This window comes from Enhydra lutris, unplaced genomic scaffold (genome assembly GCF_002288905.1).
Source record: "Enhydra lutris kenyoni isolate GAN:26980312 unplaced genomic scaffold, ASM228890v2 scaffoldscaffold33, whole genome shotgun sequence".
Classification (NCBI taxonomy): domain Eukaryota; kingdom Metazoa; phylum Chordata; class Mammalia; order Carnivora; family Mustelidae; genus Enhydra; species Enhydra lutris.
In genome coordinates, this window is record NW_019154117.1 from 24,037,522 (window position 1) to 24,060,411 (window position 22,890).

The following is a 22,890-nucleotide window of genomic DNA, read 5'->3' on the forward strand; positions in this document are numbered from 1 at the left end:
GAAAGAGATAAATTAAGGGTACTTTTATATTAGCCTACCATTAAAAGAAATACAAAATGTATTCAGGCACAGATGAATTGCATATCATCTTATATTTCCATCCCTCATTTACGACTTATTTTGCTATTACAAGTAGGGGGAAAACCCTGCTGAAATGAATTCTAGGAAACACTGTCCTTCTCAGAAAGTAATAGCACTTAAAAGCTGGGTTTTTCCAAAGCCATATCTTAACCAGTAAGAACATTTAATTTCAGAAGTCTTCTGATTAAAAAAAAAAAAAAAGGAATATTAGAGCTAGTTAAGCACCATATAAAAACCCAAAATCCACTGAACAAAAATGTCAGGATTAAGATTATTAACAAAGAAAAGACAGGGATGTCAAATGCATTCGGTAGAGGAAGTTATCTAGAAACATATTACACATAAAAACAGTAAAAACAGGAAGCAAGACATATAATGCCAGATTACTTAGACATGAAGTTGAAGAATAATCCAATCATTCCCATGAAGCAATAAATGATTTCAAGCACTTATTTCTGACTTGATAAGCAGATGGCCTATTTGAGGTCAAGTTGAACTGCATAGGCTGCTATAATAATGTAATTTTGGAATACATCTCCACGTACAATATCCTGGAAATTCAAATCAAGTAAATATTTGCATGCAAAAGAGAAAAGATAAGAACTGCACTTAATATCATCAGAACAACAAAAAGGCACTGATAATTATTTCCTAGAATTCCTAATTTCAGTTTTATTTAAGTTTTCAGAGTCTTTTTAAAGCTAAAAAAGTTGAGGACACATAGCTATCTAAGTGGTGAAGATAAGATTTGGACTAAGTAGGTCTGTCTTTAAGACACATTTTATTTCCACTACATATACCACCTCCATAAATCTCAAATTTTAAAGGACTCTGTTAAAGATAACAGTACAGCATACCACCATAGTTCAAATAATGCAATGACTCTACTTTCTAACCTTCAAATTGAAAGAGAATGAAGATCCCCTTCTGTCACCTGATGTCCTATTATTCTTAGAATACTTACTTATAATAACAAATGTCCGTTCCCACACGAATCCACCACGGTCTTGCGTTTAATGCTTCCTGAACCGAATACATGAGTGGCTGCATACCTTTGACAGAGAAATAGGAAAAAAAGGAAAAAAAAAATCTTTTCAGAGTTTCTGAGTTAAAAATTAATCACACCATTATAGAAAGCACCAAATGTTCAGCAAAGCTAAAAGAAAATACATTTCAGTTTTTAGTATGTATAAAAAAAAAGGTATTTCTTTAAAATTTCCTCTAAGTCCACCAATGACATGCTTTTAATCCCAGTTTACCTAAAATGGGATTACAACTTTGATGAGTGAGAAGTTATTAAACTTTATTAACTGATCTCTATATGAGATCAAGTAAAAATAATAAAAATAATAAGTAAAATGTATTCCTTGGAGCAAGTGAGAGTCAAAAAAATATACAAAGAAATAGTGTATATCCTCTCTGGGCCGGACCTAATTTGCAGAAACACAGCTAAATGCACCAAGAAGGTCGGAATTGTGGGGAAATACGGGACCGTTATGGTGCCTCCCTCAGGAAAATGGTGAAGAAGGCTAAAATAAGCCAGCACACCAAGTACACTTGCTCCTTCTGGGGCAAAACCAAGATGAAAAGAGGAGCTGTGGGGATCTGGCATTGTGGCTCCTGCATGAAAACCGTTGCTGGTGGTGCCTGGACCTAGAACACCACTTCTGCCGACACAATCAAGTCTGCCTTCACACAAGGGACAGAGTTCGAAGACCAGTAGAAGCTCCATCATTTGAAACACTGCTAGCCTATAATACATGGGTTAATTTATGTAACAAAATTACCTGGGCTTGTTGTTAAATTTATTAATTAGATCTTTCAATTTGTGGTGCATTAGTTTTGCTTTCTCAAAGGACTTGGAAATTAAAAATCCTTCTAATTTTTATTGACAAAAAAAAAAAAGAAACTGTATATAATCACACTTTTAACTCTATACTGAGGTTAAGGAGGAAAATATCACAAAAATGTCAAGATTGTTTTCTTTTTCAAACTTCTCCAATTATGTGCTTATAGTGGGGAGGAGGTGTAAAGACTATTAACAAAAATAGGATCAAATATATAGTGTATCTTCTTAGGTAGTTATGGAAATATATTCTATATATGAACTTTAATATTATCTTACTCAATTTCATAAAATAATACACTAGACTTCTAAATGGAATTAATAAAATTCCTATGTTAATTTTAGAATTGTTGACAAATTTTTTAAGACCTACTTTGACTTTCCTAGAGACAGAATAATTTTCTTGATTGTCTTGCTACAGAATAATTTTGTTAAATTTACCTCTGAATATTTTTATTAGTCTTTAGTAGTCTCTTGGGTTTTCTCCATATGAAAATCATATAATTTGTAATTCAAAGTATTTGACCTCTTCTTTCAGTGTTTGTATCAGTTATTTCATTTTCTACGTTTATTGTCTTAGAGAAATGGAACAACCTCAAAAATTGATTCCAAATATAGAGGTAAGAAAACAAACAACTCTGTCTTGTTTTTCATTTTAATCAAAATGTTTTGCCATTCAATACATCTGCCAACTCTTTTTGCATATCAACTGTACCATTTTTTAATAAAAAGAGCTCAGGCTGAGTAATTTCTGTGTGACAACACTGCTCTTAGCATTTTTACATGTGTTAATTCATTAAATCCTCACAACAACCCTCTGTGGCAGGTGCTATGGTTACTCCCACAACTAGAGTAGTTTCTTTCACAAAATTATTACACTTAAGTATTTTAATTATTTTATCAAATGCCTCTTCAGCATCCACTAAAAGAATTACACAGTTTGTCTCCTTTAATCTGTTGATGCAGTAAAATATGTTGATAGGTTTCCTAGTGTGAGCTATCCTTGCATTCCAAGAAAATGCTATTCTTTTACTAGTATATAATTATATTAGCTAAAATCTCGTTTAGTTTCTGCATCTAAAAATTGACCCCTTTAAAAAAAAATTACCTTTACGAAGTATCAATATAAGATTACACTAGCTTCAGAAAAATATACTGAGAAGCTATCCATTATTTACTGGAATAAGTAAAAGTATAACCTATTTTTTAAAAGATAAATATAATTCAGCTGAAATACCATCTAAGGTGTATGTTTTTTTAAAGATTTTATCTATTTATTTGAGAGAAAGACAACAAGAGCACCAGCAGTGGGGGCAGGAGCAGAGGGAGAGAGAGAAGCAGACTCCCCACTGAGCAGGGAGCCCATGTGGGGCCGGATCCCAGATCATGACCTGAGTCGAAGGCAGACTCTTAACTGACTGAGCCATCCAGAGACCCCTAAATACATTTTTATTTTCCTTTTCTAAAGTTACAGTATGTTCGGAATCCCTACTTTTTATTAATCAATTCTGGCATGTTTTATTTCTATCATTATTTTCAGCATTTTTAAAAAATTCATTCTCTTCTTTTTGGTTTATTTTCCTGTTTTTCTACTGTCGTGTACTTAGTTCACTTACTTTCCGTCTTTTTAATTTTATTTTATTTCTTTTTTTTAAGATTTTATCCATCTATTCGATAGAGAGAGAGCACAAGCAGGGGGAGAGGGAGAAACAGGCTCCCTGCTGAGCAGGGAGCCCAATGTGGTACTTGATCCCAGGACCCCAGGATCATGTTCTGAGCCGAAGGAAGACGCTTAACCAAATGAGCCACCCAGGCATCCCCTTTTATATTTTAAATAATACAAGTTATTAAAGGCTTTCAATTTCCCTTCAGCTACCAGTTTAGTTATATACCATAAGTCTACAAAGTGTCCTCTTTTGAAGTACTCCCTACATTAGAGATGTTCAATTGAACTCCATCAGAACAGAGATGTTCTGTATCTACAACGTCCACAATGGCAGCAACCTGTGGCTATTAAGGATGGGAGATGGACAGAGCACCACTAAAATAACAGAATTTTTGACTTTAAATTAACTTAAATTTAAATAGCCACATGGACAGCATGGTTCCAGTGATCTGAAACACCAATTTTAAATTTTCAGATTTTTTTTTAGAAGGAACTTTATATTTCCAAGTACCCACTTTTTTGTTGTTGTTGTTGTTTGGAAAAACTAATACTCTGAATCACAATGAAATGTGTAAAATATGAGTATTTTTAAATCACCAATAAGTTGTGCCTTTAACAAAATATACTAAAAGTTTTAAATGTTTCATGAACATAAGGAGGATACCTTCTTGCACTCCTTCTATAAAGCAGAATGTAAAATGTGAAAAACAACGGTACTTATATTCCGATTCTCTAAGTATAGTTCACTGCTCACCCACCCCCCAAAATAAAGAATTTCCAGGCTCAAGTTCAAATGGATTCTTTCATACACTTCATCAAATACTCGAACTCATGTGACATTTTGTTTCATTCACATTTGTAGCGTGACTTTTTTTACAGTTCTGTTTTATCCTTCTGTGGGAAAAGATACAAAGGACTTCTGTCCTATGTCCCTAACATTTCTCAGTTTCATAATCATATTATAGCATACCATTTCTTGGGATCACTTCAAATTTTTTTTAAGGTGTAATTTCAGGATCCCACTAACTTCCAATTCTAATTTGGATGAGCTGCTTTCTAGAAATGCTACTCGGCTTTCATCCTGTTCACAGTGGAATCCCAGATTAGTTCCACCATTTCTCCCATCTCAGACCTTACATCTCACTCTCGGTCGGCTGGAACACATCTTCAAACATATTCTCAAAATAGAATCCTAATGAATCCAAAAACCAAGCTTGTTGACTGTATTACTCGAATTTTCTGTATCGTTTATGTAGTGTCTTCTTGATATGTTAAATTCTGAAAGGGGCATTTTAAATTCTTACAATAGCTGTCTTCTAATTAAGTTGTATTTATTGGAGCTTTTGTTTGATCTATACGGATGCCCTGTGGTTTTGGTTGCTATTGTATTATGTAAAGGTTTGTGTCCTACAAAGCAAAGGAAACGATCAACAAAATGAAAAGGCAACCTACCAACTGGGAGGAAATATTTGCAAATCCTGTATTCAATAAGAGGTTAAGACCTAAAATATATAAAGAACTCATACAACTCAATAGAAAAAAAGTGATTAAAAAATGGGCAGTCATAGAAAAGAAGGAAATCTTGCCATCTCCAACAACATGAATGGACCATGAGGGCACTATGCCAAGTGAAATAAGTCAGACAAAGAAAGAAAAATATTGTAAGATCTCATGTATAGAACTGGAAAAAAAAAAAATCTCATAGAACAGATTGGTAAGGCAGAGAGGGAGTAGAAACAGAGGTGGGCAAAGTGGATGAAAGTGATTAAAAGACACTAACTGCCAGTTATAAAATAAGTAAGGCTGGGGAATGTAAAGTATGGCAGTAGGACTATGGTTAATATATAATACTATATTACACATCTGAAAGTTGCTAAGACAGTAGATCTTCAAAGTTCTCATCACAAGAAAAAACTTCACAACCGTGTGGCAACAGATGTTAACTAGACTTCTTGAGAGGATCATTTCAAAACATATACAAATATTAAAGCATTATGTTATACATCTGAAACTAACATAAGGTTTTATGTCAATTATACCTCAGTTGAGAAAATGTCTGTGATTAGGGCGCCTGGGTGGCTCAGTCAGTTAAGCATCTGCCTTCAGCTCAGGTCATTATCTCAGGGGATCAAGCCCTGTGTCGTGGGGTTCCTTGCTCAGCAGGGAGTCTGCTTCTCCCTCTCCCACTACCCCTCCCCCAACTGGTCCTTGCTTGCTCTCTCTCTCTCAAATAAATAAATAAAATCTTTAAAAAAATGTTTGTGATTATTATACATCTTCAAGAACTGCAACTAGTACATATGAAGTATCTATTCAGTGCTTTTGAACCTGAATTTTTCTTTGTCTGGATGGAAATGTAAACGGACACTGCCACTACGGACAACATGCATGGAGGTTCTTCAAAAAATTGAGAATGGATATACCATATGATCCAGCAATTCCACTTCTGGCAATAAGAGAACCACTTCTGCTATATTTTATTTGCATTTGGCTAGTTTATCTCTGCCTAAGTACTTATTTTCAACTTTGTCATTTAATCAACACTGCCCTCCTTCCTATAATTTTTTTTTTAAAGATTTTATTTATTTATTTGTCTGAGAGAGAGAGAGCACAAGCAGAGGAAGCTGCAGGCAAAGGGAAAAGCAGGGTCCCCGCTAAGCAAGGAGCCTGATGCAGATCTCAATCCCAGGACCCTGAGATGACCTGAGCTGAAGGCAGATGCTTAACCAACTGAGCCACCTAGGCGGCCCCTGTATAACTTCCAATATTTTATTTTTGAAGACATTTCAGCTCATAGTGATGACAGATATACACTTCATCTCATTCCTTTCATCTAATTTTCTTTCTACTATTTAATGTTTCTTTTTTCTTCTCTACCTTATTATTACCGGCCTGGTTACATTTCTCCAATTTCTTTTTCTTTTCCCATTATTTGGAAGCTTTCTGTTGTGCTCATCAATTCCACCTCCCATCCTCATAGTTAGGATTAACTGGTATTTCACTGATACTGTATCAGTAACTAAGCAATCCTACCAAGATAAGTTAACTTTCACTTCTTCCATGTCACCCCCCATAGAACATTTTAACTTTTAACACATTTTATAAATTCCGTTTCTATCTTGAGATCTTTTACTCAATTATTTTTCTCACAGAGGGCTCAGGGGTAACATATTTTCTGCATTCTACATACACAAAGATGTAGTTTGTTGGTAATGGCAAACAAATGACAGATTTCGCAAAAGACATTTGGCTGTCCTCTAGCTTCCGGTGCCACAGATGAGAAGTCCAACACTAATCTAATTTTTTCACATGCAGAACACAGTGATTAAGAGCATACAATCTGCAACTAGACTACCTGTCTGAATTCCAACTTCATCACCTACCAGATGCATGATCCCAGGCAGATTACTAAACTTCTGATGCCCCATTTTTCTCTGCTGTAAAATGGATTCTGTTTAATGGATGAAGAGTGTCACATGTGTTAGCACTTAGAACAAGGCCTGGTACATGGCAAATATTCAATAAATGTTAGCTGCTCTTATTATTATTATTTAAGTAACCAGTTGTTTTAAAGTGGAAGTATGTTAAGATTCTCTCTTTACACCTGAAATTCAAGTATTTCACTGGTGCATATAATGGAGTCCAGGATCTTTATTCCTTCCTAGGATTCACTGGCCCATTTCAATCTGAAACTTCAAACTCCTCTAGACACGTAAAAGGCATAATCATAGTTAACTATAGTAAGGTTCCAGCTGAAGTCAGGGCACATTAGATTTATCTGAAGTGTTCTAATTTTATAGAAGACAATGTATTCTTATAGTACTTTTTAAATGATAGTTGATTTTAGTTAGAGTGGAAGAAGGGATATTTGAAAATTCTGACTATAACAAAAACCCTTTGAACCAAAGAAGTAGCCCCAGGAAGAATCAATCAAATGAGGTAATTCAGACTGAATAAACAGTCTATTCAACCTGACATTTTGGCTATAACTATTGTCATCAGCCACAGGATAAACCTGTATATGCATAAAAAATATGCTAAGAACAGTCAACCTTGTCACTTGAATACAATCAAAATACTAAATTGCCACGACGAAGCCAACAACCAATGGCACTGGCTTCTAATAATAGCTGTGTAAAGGCCAAAGCTGTAGGGAGTAGATGCTCAGTAACAATACAGACACGAAGAAAGACAGGGTGTTTTAGGCCTAATCATCAAATGTACTATGAATCACAGATTCATGAAATTTTCAAGTTGAAGTTATTACTCTCACATTTAACAGAGAAGGGGGACAAGTAAAGTTTAAAATGGAGCTCGAATAACCTTAAGGCACCTATCACAACCTGCATATATCATTTGGACATGGTAATTCCACCTAGAAAAAATACACACTTCTAATATGGCTAGTATTACAGCAGAAATTTATACTAAAAATAGGAAGACCGCATTGTTGGTCTGGAGGATAATGGTGGCCACCTAAATCTGAATCTCCACACACATCCTCACCACCAAAAAGTAAATAAATAAATTCAACAAGTAGCACGAATAAAACCACACATAACCCCAGGTTTTCAGCATTACTAGAAGACAGACTACACCAAATTTTTTAATTAAGTTACCCTAAGTCTAAAAATGGACAAAGACACACTAGGCAAATAGAAACAAAGTAGGGGTTGAAACGCTGAGATCAAAGTAGATTAAATGCCAAAATATATTAAATGAGACAAAGAAAGAACTTTATAAAGTGACCATTCACACTGAAGATTAATAACATCCAGTACCTATGCACCAGGTAAGACCAACGTCCTGTGTAAAGCAGACACTACAGGAGATACAGAAGACAAATCATACTATTTATAGGAGACGGACACACCACTCTCAGTACGTGACAGGCCAAGTGAACAAAAATGAAGAATATGTATACGGAAGATTTAAAGAACATAATCGATGAAGTAAATCTTATATACAGATGTTGAACACAATATCCTGATAATACAGAATATATATACCTTATTCTAAAAGCACGTGAAATACTCACAAAAACTGATTATATATTAGATCAAAAGGAAATGTCAGGAGTTCCATAAAAAAGAAACACTACAAACAAAACTGTCACCATGTGATAAAACTAGAAATTAAAAACAAAATGAACACAAGCAGAGAGGCACACTTGCAGGGGCGGTGGGAAGAAAAGATGACTTGGGTGTCAGACCCTGAATGAGGTGAGGAGGGCATCTGCCCCAAAAGGCATCAGAAGGATTTTAACATACACTGGAACTGATCACTATGTAAATACACTAAGGATAATGAAAGCCCAAATTCTCCATGTTGGAGAAGGACACTGTAAATATAGGGAAAACCACCAGAACAGAATCTGTGGAATTAAAGGTATAAGTGTGACCTCATGGAGAGTGTATGGGGATGTGCGTATATGTGCATATAACACACACACAAACATAAATATATACATACATGCGGAGAAACTACTACAAATGAAAATTCCTGTATATATATTTGTATATACAAACATACAGTCCTCAGCTCTGTCTACTGAGAAGTCCAGTAACAATATGCATACAGTGCACACAGACCTTGGTTTTTAAATACGATTCACGACTAAAACAAACCAGGGCTCTTCCTAGAAATGATCGGTACCAGGCAAGGGGAACTCTGAGCGCTGTGTGCCAAAAAGCAAGGACGCCCATAAAGAATGATAGGGATATGTCAAAAGGACACACAAGCCAGTACTAAAGGGATCCCACTGGCCAAAGCTTGGGCAATTTGAGCACGAAAATAAATAATGACAGAAACAAATTACAATCCATCCAATAAAACAGGAAACCCATTCTGGACTGATATTCACATATTAAAAGTCTGAAGAGGAAAAAGATATTTACATAGTTTCAAAATACTCCCACCTAAAATACTTATTAATTACAAAAAGAAAAAGGGTAAGTTTACAATGGAAAAGCCTGACAGACTCAGACTTAATTAAGTGATAAAATGATTATTATCAGTGGGACGCCTGGGTGGCTCAGTTGGTTAAACAGCTGCCTTCGGCTCAGGTCATGATCCCAGCGTCCTGGGATCGAGTCCCACATCGGGCTCCTTGCTCAGCAGGGAGCCTGCTTCTCCCTCTGCCTCTGCCTGCCATTCTGTCTGCCTGTGCTTGCTCTCTCTCCCTCTCTCTCTCTCTGACAAATAAATAAATAAAATCTTTAAAAAAAAAAAGATTATTATCAGTAATGGGACAAACACATCCTGTGTCACCAGAGTATATCACCTCTGTAACATTCCTGCCACAGACACCTAACTTGAATTGAGTTACGAGGAACATGAGACAACTCCACACTGAGAACCACTCTACAAAATAAGAGTCCTATAACTTTCAAAAATGTCAGGTCATGAATGTTAAAGCCTGCAAAACTGTTCCTGATTAAGAGTTTAGACATCTAACAACTAAATACACATGGTTTGACCTGAATCCTCTTGCTATTAAGCACATTATTGAGGAAACAGATGAAACTCAAATGGGGGGGCCTATGGATTAGAGAGGATTCACGTATCAATTATAATTTCCTAATGTTAGTAGTTACATTAAAAAATGCCACTGTTTTAGAAAATACACCAAAAGCATTCTAGGGTAATGAGGCATCATTTCAAATCCTCAAGGACTGCATTAAGGGAGCAACTTTTCTATAAATTTGAAAGTATTTCAAAACATTTAGAAAAAGTTTATCATAAGTTGAACTAGAATCTTTTTTGAATCTTCTTTATTTGAAGATTTGTTTTTTTTTTTAAGTGGGGGAGGGTTAAAAGGAGAGGGAGAGAGAGAATCCTCAAGCAGACGCCCCGCTGAGCATGGAGCCTGAGGCAGGGCTCAATCCAGGACCCAGAGATCATGACCTGAGCCGAAATCAAGAGTTGGCCACTCAAAACTGAGTGACCCAGGTGCCCCAAACTAGAATCTTCTTGACATATTATTTTGTGCATATTCATTTTACATTCCTAATGGGATTTTCTTCATAGTTCACCCATCTGTCGCCTCATTCATTTATCAATCATCCATTCATGCCATACTGTAAGTACAGCAGTCAGCAACAGCGACACTGTCCCTGATTGTGTGGCATTTATAACAAGTGCGGGGGGGGGCAGGAAAGGGATTAATCAGCCACACACACAAACAACATAAAACTGTTATAAACAACCCAAAGAAAAAAAAATACAAGGAACATTTATCAAGGGTACTAATCCAGCCTGAAGAGTCAGGGAAGGCTTCCTTAGTCAAGAGATAGCTCAGCTCAACTTCCAAGTATGGAATTAACTAACGTGGGCAAGGTGGGAATGCTACAGACAAGACTCCAAAATTCTATTCTGTTGCCTGGTTCCACACATGTTCGATTTATATAAGAAGGTGGTTAAAAATCCTCATGTATCTGGGAGACATGGCTGGGGGGAGGAGGGAAAGGAAGGGTGGTGGTGGGAGCTAGAGAAATGAAGTACAAAGGCAACAGGGAAGGAGCTAGAAATGAAAGCTCCAAGTAACTAAAATGCAAGACTGCCATCTAGCGGTAATCTAAGCAAACCCCTTTCAAGTAATGGGGGGGGCGGTGAGAGAGAAATAGATTACAACAGATAACAGCATTATTATACAGTGACAGAAAATCTCAAATTAAATTCACAAATAAGATCATTCACCTGTGATAAAAGTATTTAATACAATCACCTGAAAAATTCCCAAGAAAAGGGCAATTTGAGAAACGAAAGCAACAGTAATGCTGCCTCTTCTGGGAGCACTGCGAAAGAAGACATTTTTGGACATATTTGCTAGAACCCAATACTTAAATACTCCTGCAACCAGAACGTCCCAATCAAAAAAAGAAAAACAATTAAAACTAATTAACATTATTTCCTGATTTCAATTATGTATGGCAATTAAACAAATCCTTCTGGCTGAACAAGTTTCCACTGCAAGTATTTTTAATCATCAGCACCATCCCTGAAGGGAAGTCAAAATGAATCTAATGACTATAACATTAATTACATAGCTAGTTGCAATTTCTTAAAATGTTGAATTCCAGTTTACTAAAATACTAGTCCCTTCCTTCTTCTATTGATATTAAGAAAAACCAAGATTTCCTTTATGTTGTACTAACAACAAAACTAATGACAGAGTGTAACTTAAAAAAATACATCTACCTAAAAGCTCATTTTACAGCTATAAACAACTTCTGAGTTAAACACTTATAAATAATGAAAATAAGAAGAACTCATAAGAGACCACTTGTTCTCAGAATTTGGGAGGAGTTTCTAGTAAACTTGAGGCAGATGAAGCAGGACTGAGAAAAACCCAATGCAATATGCCTCATGCTCTATTTTTTCATATACGTATTTTGGATTTCCACAGCTAAAAAAAAAGTGCTGCACTACACCTTGAAGTCCCTTAAAGAATAACAGATAAAACAATAAAGCACAAAAACAGGAAGCATTAAAAAACCAAACATGTCAATTATAAAAATAATTTCATATAAGTTAAAATCATATTAAAGACAAGGGTCAAACAAAAAAATCAACCTCTATTTATAAGAAACAACAGGCAAAGATATATCAAGCAAATTCAAACCAAAACAATATAAAAATAGAATTCAAGGCTAACAATACTGAGGTATGGCTATTAATTTATACCATTAAATGGTACATACAAAAGGAATATGGAAAAGTTATAACTATGTGCCAAATAATATTGCTTAAGTAGAAAAAAATATGTTTTTGTAAATGAGGGATTGACAGAAACACAGAACTGAAAGACAATTTTTTTTTTAAGAGGCAGAAAGAGAAGGTAAAAAATAAATAAGGACACAGAAAACCAAATAAATGAACTTATAACACTAAACTAACAATGTATATTAAGTTGTTGCCAGGAGAGAACATGAAATCAAAAACTGACCTGATCTTAAGCCATAAAAAGTTATTCCAAGTCATAAATTTTCTATGTATATGAACAAAATGCATTAAAACTTGAAAATAATTTAAAATTTTTAATCAAAATAACCTAATCAACTATAGGAATATAACAGATGTTTTCCTAAATCTTGGATCAAAAAGGATACCAACACTACATACAATTAGAGGCAATCTAGAAAATAATACAGAGTCTTAATATTAAAATCTAGAGGGGAAGGGATATAGAAATAAGTTATAATCAAGAGCAAATGCTTGGTCATCAAAAATAAATTTAGGTAAACAAACCAAAAGTTAAAAAGAAGAAAAAAAGTCAAACTTCAGGGAGGAAAACAGAAAAATTAATAAATAAAAATCTTTGAAAGGAAATAATGAATAAAACCAAGACCCAGGTTTTTAAAACAATAAATTATGTTGTGAGCACAACAAAAGGGAAATAAGCAAAAGTAACAAGCAAGCACACATACTGCAGATATTGTATAGAAATCTACATGATTTCTAGTGAATTTTGAAAATCTAAATGTCATGTATATAAGAAAATATAAATTATCAAGATTGCCACAATAAGTAATAGAAAACTAGGAGCACTTGCGTGGCTCAGTTAGTTAAGCCTTCGGCTCAGGTGAAGATCCTGGGGCCCTGGGATCAAGCCCCATGCAGGGCTCCCTGCTCAGCGGGGAGCCTGCTTTTCCCTCTTCCTTTGCCTCCCCCCAACCCCGTTCATGCTCGTGCTCTCTCTCTCAAATAAATAAAATCTTAAAAAAAAAGAAATAGAAAACTAGACTAAGTCACAGATATCTGAAAAAGTTACCCAGCTACTCCCTTTCCCACCCAAGGGGCACACAATCAAGATAGGTCTAGAGATGCATTCTTTCCAAATTTCATGAAGACATGTAAATGCTATACTGCTCCAGAACACAGGGTGGGGAAATAAAACCTTCTCCATTTAAATGTTCAAAGTTAGCATCAGCTTGCCTCCAAAACTGGATGAAGACAGCCCTCCAAAAATGAAACTGACTTGCCTAACTTATGACCAGTGATATAAAAAGCCTTTAAAACAAAATACTAATAAATTAAAAATAGATATATATTAAAATATTAATTCACATGGCAAAGTGAATTTACTTCTGAAACCTAAGGATGATTTCATAGTAAGAACATTAGTACAAGCACATTAACAGCTCATAGTATTATATGGTCACATCATATTAATAAATACAAAAGAAAATACTTTTGATTTTTAAAACTTAATAACAGAAATTCTTTACTACAAAAAAGAATCCATACTCAAAAGAAGAACTAATGTATTTAATGTAAATACTAGAAAAATTCACATTAAAGTCAAAATAAAACAAGGATGCCTAATGTCTCCTTTTTACTTTAAACATTCTCGTAAGTCATATCTAAAAGTTATGAAACGGGCGCCTGGGTGGCTCAGTGGGTTAAGCCGCTGCCTTCGGCTCAGGTCACGATCCCAGGTCCTGGGTTCAAGCCCCACATCGGGCTTTCTGCTCAGCAGGGAGTCTGCTTCCTCCTCTCTCTCTGCCTGCCTCTCTGCCTACTTGTGATTTCTCTCTGTCAAATAAATACATAAAATCTTTTAAATAAATAAATAAATAAATAAATAAATAAATAAATAAAAGTTATGAAACAATGAAAGATACACAGTATAACTATGGATAAGGAAAAATCCTAGGGACCTACCAAGAAAACCCATAGTATCAAATGAGAAACTATGAAACCTAGTAAGGAAGTTCAGTAAGGAGGTTGATTTTCAAGTGAATATATAAAACCTAACAGCTTTCTTAATTATATGTAATAACAAGCCTGAAAACAGGGAGTACTCTTTCCTAAGAGAAACCCAAAAAATACATAAAACACTTGAAAGTAAGTAGAAATGAACAGAACTTACAAAAAGAAAACTAAAAAACTTAGGTGAGGCCATAACAAATGAATAAACAAACCTATACACCATGTTCTTAAGCAGTAAGACTTAATATAAAAAAATCAGTTTGTGGGGCGCCTGGGTGGCTCAGTGGGTTAAGCCTCTGCCTTCGGCTCGGGTCATGATCTCAGGGTCCTGGGATCGAGCCCCACATCGGGCTCTCTGCTCAGCAGGGAGCCTGCTTCTCCCCCTCTCTCTCTGCCTGCCTCTCTGCCTGCTTGTGATCTCTCTCTCTCCGTCAAATAAATAAATAAATCTTTAAAAAAAAAAAAAAATCAGTTTGTAAAAAAAAAAAAAAAATCAATTTCTCGCAGATTATTCTACAAGTTTCATGCAATGGAAATTTTTTGGCACTTGAAAAAACCATTTGAATATTATTTAGAATAAACTATTCTGGAAAAATAGGTAGAAAAATTCTTAAAATTGTTTTTGAAAAAAGTGTTAGCTGTACTATACAGTCACTTACACAACAGTGGTACTAGAGCAACAAAGACATCATGGTGGGTATTAAGGAGGGCACGTATTGCATGGAGCACTGGGTATGGTATATAAACAATGAATTTTGGAACACTGAAAAAATTAAAAATAAAATTTTTTAAAAAGACAAAAAAAAAAAAAAAAACCAAAGACATTACACTAAACAGAAAGTCAAGTGGTACTAGAGCAACAAACAGCCCCCAAACAAAGGCTAGACCGCTGCTTCTGAGAACTGGGGTGTTTCAAACCATTGGGGACAAATAATATGAGTAGAAGGTCAGAATAATTCAACCTAGATTCAAAAAGGCAGTAACTATGTGCAGGTTAATAGTGCTATCTCACCAACCAGTTTCCAAACTGTTTTTACTAACCACACCATTTTTCTGTAAGAGCTCCCACAGACCAACCACATATAATGTCTTCTAAGCAATGTTTCCTCCTCTTCTTTCACTAAAGGGTCAGGAACAGAGTTACAAATGTAAACATTTGAGAAATAACTCAATTTGTCAATATTGATAAATACTGACTTAACTACTAACGATAGGATTCAGTGAGATCCCAATTCACAGAATATACCAAAATAAATCCTAGATGATTAAATATTAACAATGAAAGCATATTATCAAATGCACTTGAAAAAGGCTGAATTAATTTAACACCCCTACCAGCACAAAAAGTACCCCTTTTCCCTAGTCTTCAGGAACCTATGTTCATTTTCTTTGATAAATTCTACTTGGAGGAATTGATGGCAATGCAATACTCAGAAATACACACACACACAAAATAATTAAGGATATCAAGCACAGCACAGCTTATAATTTTGAAATGCTGAAAAAAATTCCCAAACTGTTATCATTAAAATAATCATTGTACATTACTCAACAGAATATTATATAAACATAGCAATGATGTCACTGAAAATACTGAATGGCATGGGAAGTTTTTTTAATAAAATATTGTGCAATTAAAATAGTTTTGCGTGAATTTTCATATTGTAAAATGAACCTATCAAAGGAAAAAATTTGATATTAAAATTATGTGAATAAGTTTGAGGACAGATAACAAAATGCTAAATGGTGGTTTTCTCTTCTTCCTGTAAGATTCTTCTCTAAATGGGTTTTTTTTTTAATTTTTAAAAGATTATTTATTATTTATTTATTTGACAGAGAGAGAAAAATGGCGAGTGAGGGAATATAAGCAGGGGGAGTGGAAGAGGGAGAAACAGGCTTCCTGCTGAGCAAGGAGCCCCATGTGGGGCTCAATCCCAGGACCCTGGGATCATGACTTGAGCTGAAGGCAGATGCTTAACAACGGAGCCACCTAGGCACCCTTAAATCGTTTTTAATTTGCCAAATTTCCCACATAAAGATCCACTATTTAGGGCGCCTGGCTGGCTCACTCAGTTAAGTGTCCCACCTTTGATTTCGGCTCAGTGGTGATCTCAAAGTCATGAGATCAAGCCCCACTCAGGATCCCTGCTCAGTGGAGAGTCTGCTTAAAACTCTCTCCCCTCTCCCTCCTCACTGTACATGCGTGCTCTCTCTCTCTCTCCCTCTCTCTAAAATAAATAAATCTTAAAAAAAAAAAAAAATCCATTGCTTACTCATCAGAAAAGAGAGTATTCACAGCTGCCAGTCAATGATATTCTACTTTTGTGAATTTGTAACTAATTATTTTACAAATATTTTATACAATAATGTTGATCTCAGCATTATTTAAAATAGAAAATAATTAGAAACTTAAATTGACAACAAAGAAAGGTTTGGTTAAGTTCTAGTAACTCTGTAGGATGTCCATTTAAACTCTGTTTCAGAGGAATATTTACCAGAAAAAGTGTTAACAATATAATGTTTGGTTAACATACAGACTGTGAAACTGCATCGGTTACATGTCTTATTTTTTTAAAAATAAATACCTAGGGCGCCTGGGTGGCTCAGTGGGTTAAGCCGCTGCCTTCGGCTCAGGTCATGATCTCAGGGTCCTGGGATCGAGTCCCGCATCGGGCTCTCTGCTTGGCAGGGAGCCTGCTTCTCTCTCTCTCTCTCTCTGCCTGCCTCTCTGTCTACTTGTGATCTCTCTCTGTCAAATCAATAAATAAAATATTAAAATAAATAAATAAATAAATAAATAAATAAATAAATAAATACCTAACTGTGTATATGTAGAAATCATATATTGCCTTATCAAAAAAAAAAAAAAGTTTAGAAAAAAAAACAATATTAAAGTGATTATTTCTGGATGATGCACTGTTGATGGTTTTAATTTTCTTGACACCACTCTGTTACCCAAATCCCTATGAGGTTGAGTTTGGAAAGTATGACAAACACATAAGAATACCCAAAGGGCAAGTACTAAAGAGAAGGGAAAATTTTAAAATAAAGTAGTCATCTGTCTCATTGCTTTGATTCGGTTTCAGTTATAAAATTTTATTTATTTTAAATTTAAAATGACACTAAAGGAAGAGTTTTTTTGTTTTTTGTTTTTTAATGTATCACATGAAGGTACAGGTTTCAAAAAAATAGAAAAAATTTTTAATCAAATAAATAAAATTTTTTTAAAAATAGAGCACTGGTCCAAAACATAAGCTTTTAATTTTATGTATGTAGTATGCATTTATTTTTGGGAGAGAGAGCAAGCATGAACAGAGGGAGAGGGAGAGGAAGAATTTCAAGCAGGCTACCTGCTGAGCACAGAGCCCAACATAGGGCTCAACCTCAGGACCCTGAGACCATGACCTGAGCCAAAACTGAGTCTGCCACTTAACCAACTGAGCCTCCCAGGCACCCCTACAAGCTTTTAATTTTAAAAATTAAAATAATAAAGTTTAAAGTAGTAAGAGTATTATTTTATAAAAGTAAACAAATAAGAACAGTTAGTAGAGAGGTCATCTACCTATAGATCTACAATTTGAAAATGATCATTTCAGGAATCGAAAGCCTCTTTATATTTATATGCTCTTATGGAGCACCCAAAATACAAACATAATTCCATTTCATTGATTGTCCTTTTCCCCTCTAAAATACTATGCTAGCATTACACTTACAAGTTAAATATGGAAAACATGCGATTTTCTAACTGCTGTAATAATCTGAGTTTCAAATAAGGTAATTTTTAAAAATTATATGAAGGTTTAGGGTCAAAAGTAAATTTTTCTAAGAAACGTGACATTCAGTGATTACTAGTTATGCCCCCAAATCCCAAAAACAAAGAATGTTAAATAGGTTTGTATCAAGAATTTTCATATTACTCTCCATGCAAAATATAACCATTGACTCCTTAAATAAGAAATACACATTAAAAATGGATTATTTAAAGTAAGATTACAAAATATTTAAAAACTTCAAAAAATGCTTATAACTAAACCAGATATTAGTCTACCCAATCTTCCTATAATTACTGCATTAAATTAGTGAATCTGCCTAAAGCTTTTATCCCACACATGTAATCATCCAGCATATACAGTTTCCTATTTTCCACAAAAATAATGACAACTGAACACACCGTTTTCAACTCTTGAAAGCTGTAATTTCCAGAAATGCCCTTAAAAAGCATCATCATATTCACACTTAACAACCATTAATATTTTTGCTGGTACAACACTAGAGTTTTTAAAACTGTCTCATGAGAAAAAAAAAAAACGAAACTAAAAGCTGGTTCTTGGAAAAAGTTAAGAAAATTGACAAACTTCTAGCAGGACTGACAAAGGAAAACAAAAAGAAAAACACAATTCACTATTATTAGGAATTGAAATAAGGGGTGTCACTACAGACAATGCAGACCTCAAAAGGTTAGTAAGGGTGTCTACACACACATTTGACAGTTTAGAAGAAATGGATCCACTCCTAAAAAGCACAAACTACCACATATCACAACTCACTCCAGATGAAATAATTTGAACAGCCCTAAAACTATTAAAGAAATTTAGTTTGTAATTCAAAGACTACCAAAAAAGACATCCTTCCAGATCCAGATCGTTTCACTTGGAAAATTCTATCAAATGTTTAAGAATTAACACTGAATTTATACAAGCTCTTCCAAAAAACCAGAGGAGGAAACATTTCCCAAACCATTTTATGAGGTCAGTATTACCACCATACCAAGAAGAAACAGAATACAAAAAGAAAAAAGAAAATTATAGCTCAATATTCTTCCTGAACATAAATACAAAAATTCTTAACAAAATGTTAGCAACTATACACAATGACAAAGTGGACTTTATTCCATGGTTTAAAAAAAGGCTGGTTCAATATTCAAAATTCAATCAATATAATATACCATAGTAACAATCTAAAGAAGAAAAACAATCTAAAAAAGAAAAGAAAATGATCAGACCAACTGAAACAAAGCATATGACAAAGTTCAACACCCACTCATGATTCAAAACAAAACAAAAACCTCAGCAAAGAGTAATAGAAGGAAACCTCCTCAACTAGATTTTAAAATTTGCAGAAAACTATAGCTAATATCTTGCTGAAAGGTGAGTGATAAAGGAGGGGCACAACGCTGTGCGCTGACAGAAGTATTCTGCATCTTGGTTTGCAGCGACTGGTTCAAGAACCAACAAATGTAATAAAATGGCATGAAACTCTGCACCCGCACTGCACCAACATCAAATCCTGACTCTGGAAGACGTAGTCACTTGAGGAAATTCAGTGAAGAGAATGTGAGACCTTTCCTCAACTTCTATCATATTTCTGGGAGATTATTAAAAATTTAGAAAGATGACTTTATATAATTCTCCTCTAGATAAACTGACATAAAAAACTAGATTTTATGCAGCATTAGTAATAAATCTTTGGTTGTATTTGATTTGGATGAAATCAAAGATACTCACTACATTTTTTTTTTTTTTAAGATTTTATTTATTTATTCATGAGAGACAGAGAGAGAGGCAGACAGAGGCAGAGGCAGAGGAAGAAGCAGGCTCCCCAAGAAGCAGGGAGCCCAATGTGGGACTCGATCCCAGGACCCCAGGATCGTGACCTGAGCAGAAGGCAGATGCTTAACCATCTGAGCCATCCAGGCGCCCTACTCACTACATTTTAAAGGGTTTTTCCCCATCAAAGCAAAACTCAGTTTATTTAAATTTTGCATAATAAATACCTGAATTTTGAGAACTAGAGAAAAAAGAACAATGAACCTTTTTAAACAAGTCAATAATTTAAAAAACAAAACAAAACAAAACAAAAAACAACTCCTGTCCCTCAGTTAAGATGCCTACATACTTTTTAAAATTAGGGGAACAGGGGCGCCTGGGTGGCTCAGTGGGTTAAGCCGCTGCCTTCGGCTCAGGTCATGATCTCAGGGTCCTGGGATCGAGTCCCAAGCCTGCTTTCCTCTCTCTCTCTCTGCCTGCCTCTCCGTCTACTTGTGATCTCTCTCTGTCAAATAAATAAATAAAATCTTTAAAAATAAATAAATAAATAAAATAAATAAATAAATAAATAAAATTAGGGGAACAAAACATGTCTTACCATAATTAAATTGACTGTTGGACTTTTCACAGTTAATGATGTTAAACCTGTAAGCAACACCCGGTCGCATTCCACTGACTTCAAAGTAAAACCACTGGTGATAATGATTGCTATTTATATCTGAGTTCAAAATAAGATCATATTCATTTCTGAAAATAGAAAATATAGAAATCTGATTAGAATTAGGAAAATATCTGTGTATAGACAAAATGTGAAAACTTAAATGACTTACTTTCTAATTTGAATTACTTTGCGCAGATTCCCAGATTCAAATTTGGAGTTAAACTTCAAAATATCTCCTTCTTCTGGAATAGTGTAACTAAACAAAATTTTTGAAATAAGTTTAATAAAATACATTGCATGTAAATAAGTGAACAAAAGATAAATAAAATTACACTACAAATTAAAACTATACCACTATGGCCACTTCACCCTCATTATTTTTAAACCAAAAAAATACAACCAACACAAGCAAAACACAAACTCTGGCTAACATTTATAGATTTAAAAATCATAACTACAAGTAGAGATGTGTTCTCACATTTATAGTGAATGATAATCAAAATAAGAAATTCCACCTCACTGAATAAATGTCATTCCTAAATACTAATAATCATATAAAAAGGCCAGATTTTTTAAAATGCACATGACCTGTATTAAGTAGCAATAATTCTAATTAAACTATGTAGTTCTCAGGTAAAAATTTTATTTTAAATTTATAGAGTTATATTAGATAACAGATATTATCTTATTTAATTAGTAGCAAGAAGCTAAAGGTATTATCTTCACTTTACATAGTCACTACTTAGTATTTACTGATTGCCTACTAGGTTCCAGATTCAATTTTAGTTGTCTGTCTGTCTGTTTCCCTGATTAAATACAAATGCTTGCTCTTTTGAAGCTTACACTCTAATAGGGGGACACTAAGACTCCAAGAAGCTCAAGGACTTTGCCAAAGTCATTTAAGTTACAAATAGCTCTGGTGTCTAAGCTATCCTCAAGGTTCCTGAGTTTCTCTTTTTATCACATCTGCCTGATCTGACACAGAATTACAACCACTGAAATAACTAAGATATTTTGAATAAGGAGATCTGGTTTCCATTTTAAAGATTATTCCAAATTCAGTAATCAGCTTTGATACAGCTTTTATCCTTATTTCTCTGACAAACATCTTTAAAAGGTGTTTTATTTCCTCCAAAAAGACCAGTAAGATGTGAAATTTCCCCCCAAATATTAGAATGTTGAAGGAGGGGGAAATCCATTGAGGGCTAATTAAATTTCTCCTCTGAGAAAGCAAATAATAGTCACATTCATCATTTCTAATTTTCATTTATTTACTTATATTTAAACCCTAAAATGTGATGATACCAGTGATAACCGTAAATAATACCAATGCATGAAGCATCATAAGCAAATGGCCTCAAAGGTCTGGAAAGTAATAGAAAGGACCAATGCATACTGTAAGCAGTAAAAGATGAGAAAGAATAACAGGGACCACAGAGAAATTGGCAACCACATATTCTTTCTATAAGGGATGGTAATTTGTTGTCCCAAGGAAATGAAGATTCAATATTACAGGACAAAACTGCAGCCTTCCATGTGAAATCTCCACTCTCTCCACTGCAGGTAATTAGAGATGTTTTTATCACTTTGTGGCCTTTCCCTTATTAAGCCCATTAAAAGTCTACCGATGAACAAAAGCAAAAGGCTGTGATATATTCAAATTAACATGATTAACTTTACATTACCATTACATCCCTGCTTAAAGATGAAAATGGAGTAAGGGCGAACTAGGTGGAATTTAGCTCTATTTTTTTTATCTTTTACAAACAACACTGAAATTTGAGAGTACAAATAAAACTAATAAAAGTAAAAGCAACAACAACAGCAACAACAGACTTACTTGGGGTTATCTAAGTCATATACCACTCGATCTATGATATCACTCTGATGTATTAACCTCTCAATATCTTGAGCAATTTTTGTCCTGAAATCATAAAAGAGAAGTGTGACCACCGAAATTCATTATTATTATGCCAAGGCACAACTTTCTCCAAAATAAGTTTTGGATGAAAAACGTATAAAATGACAAAACTTTCTTAAAAGAAAAATGATCCCTCCTCTATGTATTTTGTACACACAAAAAATTATCAACACATAACAAGACAAAAATCAGGATTTTCATGTAGCTGTAAGTCGAACAGCTTAAAAAAGAACTTGCATTACTGGGTATTTATCCTAAAGATACAAACGTAGTGATCCGAAGGGGCACGTGCACCCGAATGTTTATAGCAGCAATGTCTACAATAGCCAAACTATGGAAAGAACCTAGATGTCCATCAACAGACGAATGGATAAAGAAGATGTGGTATATATACACAATGGAATACTACGCAGCCAGCAAAAGAAATGAAATCTTGCCATTTGCAACGACGTGGAT

At 34.5% G+C, this 22,890-nt stretch overlaps 1 protein-coding gene and 1 pseudogene across 1 annotated transcript in view; one reads left to right on the forward strand and one right to left on the reverse strand.

Annotated features, from left to right (window-relative positions):
- LOC111153588 (ATP/GTP binding protein 1) overlaps positions 1-22,890 on the reverse strand; it is a 153,673-nt gene that overhangs the window by 34,380 nt on the left and 96,403 nt on the right. Inside the window, exons 15-18 of the mRNA XM_022512715.1 lie at positions 22,354-22,437; positions 20,683-20,769; positions 20,451-20,599; positions 1,046-1,133 (exon numbers count right to left, since the gene is read on the reverse strand). Of these exons, the coding sequence (XP_022368423.1) occupies positions 1,046-1,133; positions 20,451-20,599; positions 20,683-20,769; positions 22,354-22,437 (408 nt within the window). The remainder of the gene's footprint in view (positions 1-1,045; positions 1,134-20,450; positions 20,600-20,682; positions 20,770-22,353; positions 22,438-22,890) is intronic.
- LOC111153505 lies at positions 1,440-1,804 on the forward strand (annotated as a pseudogene).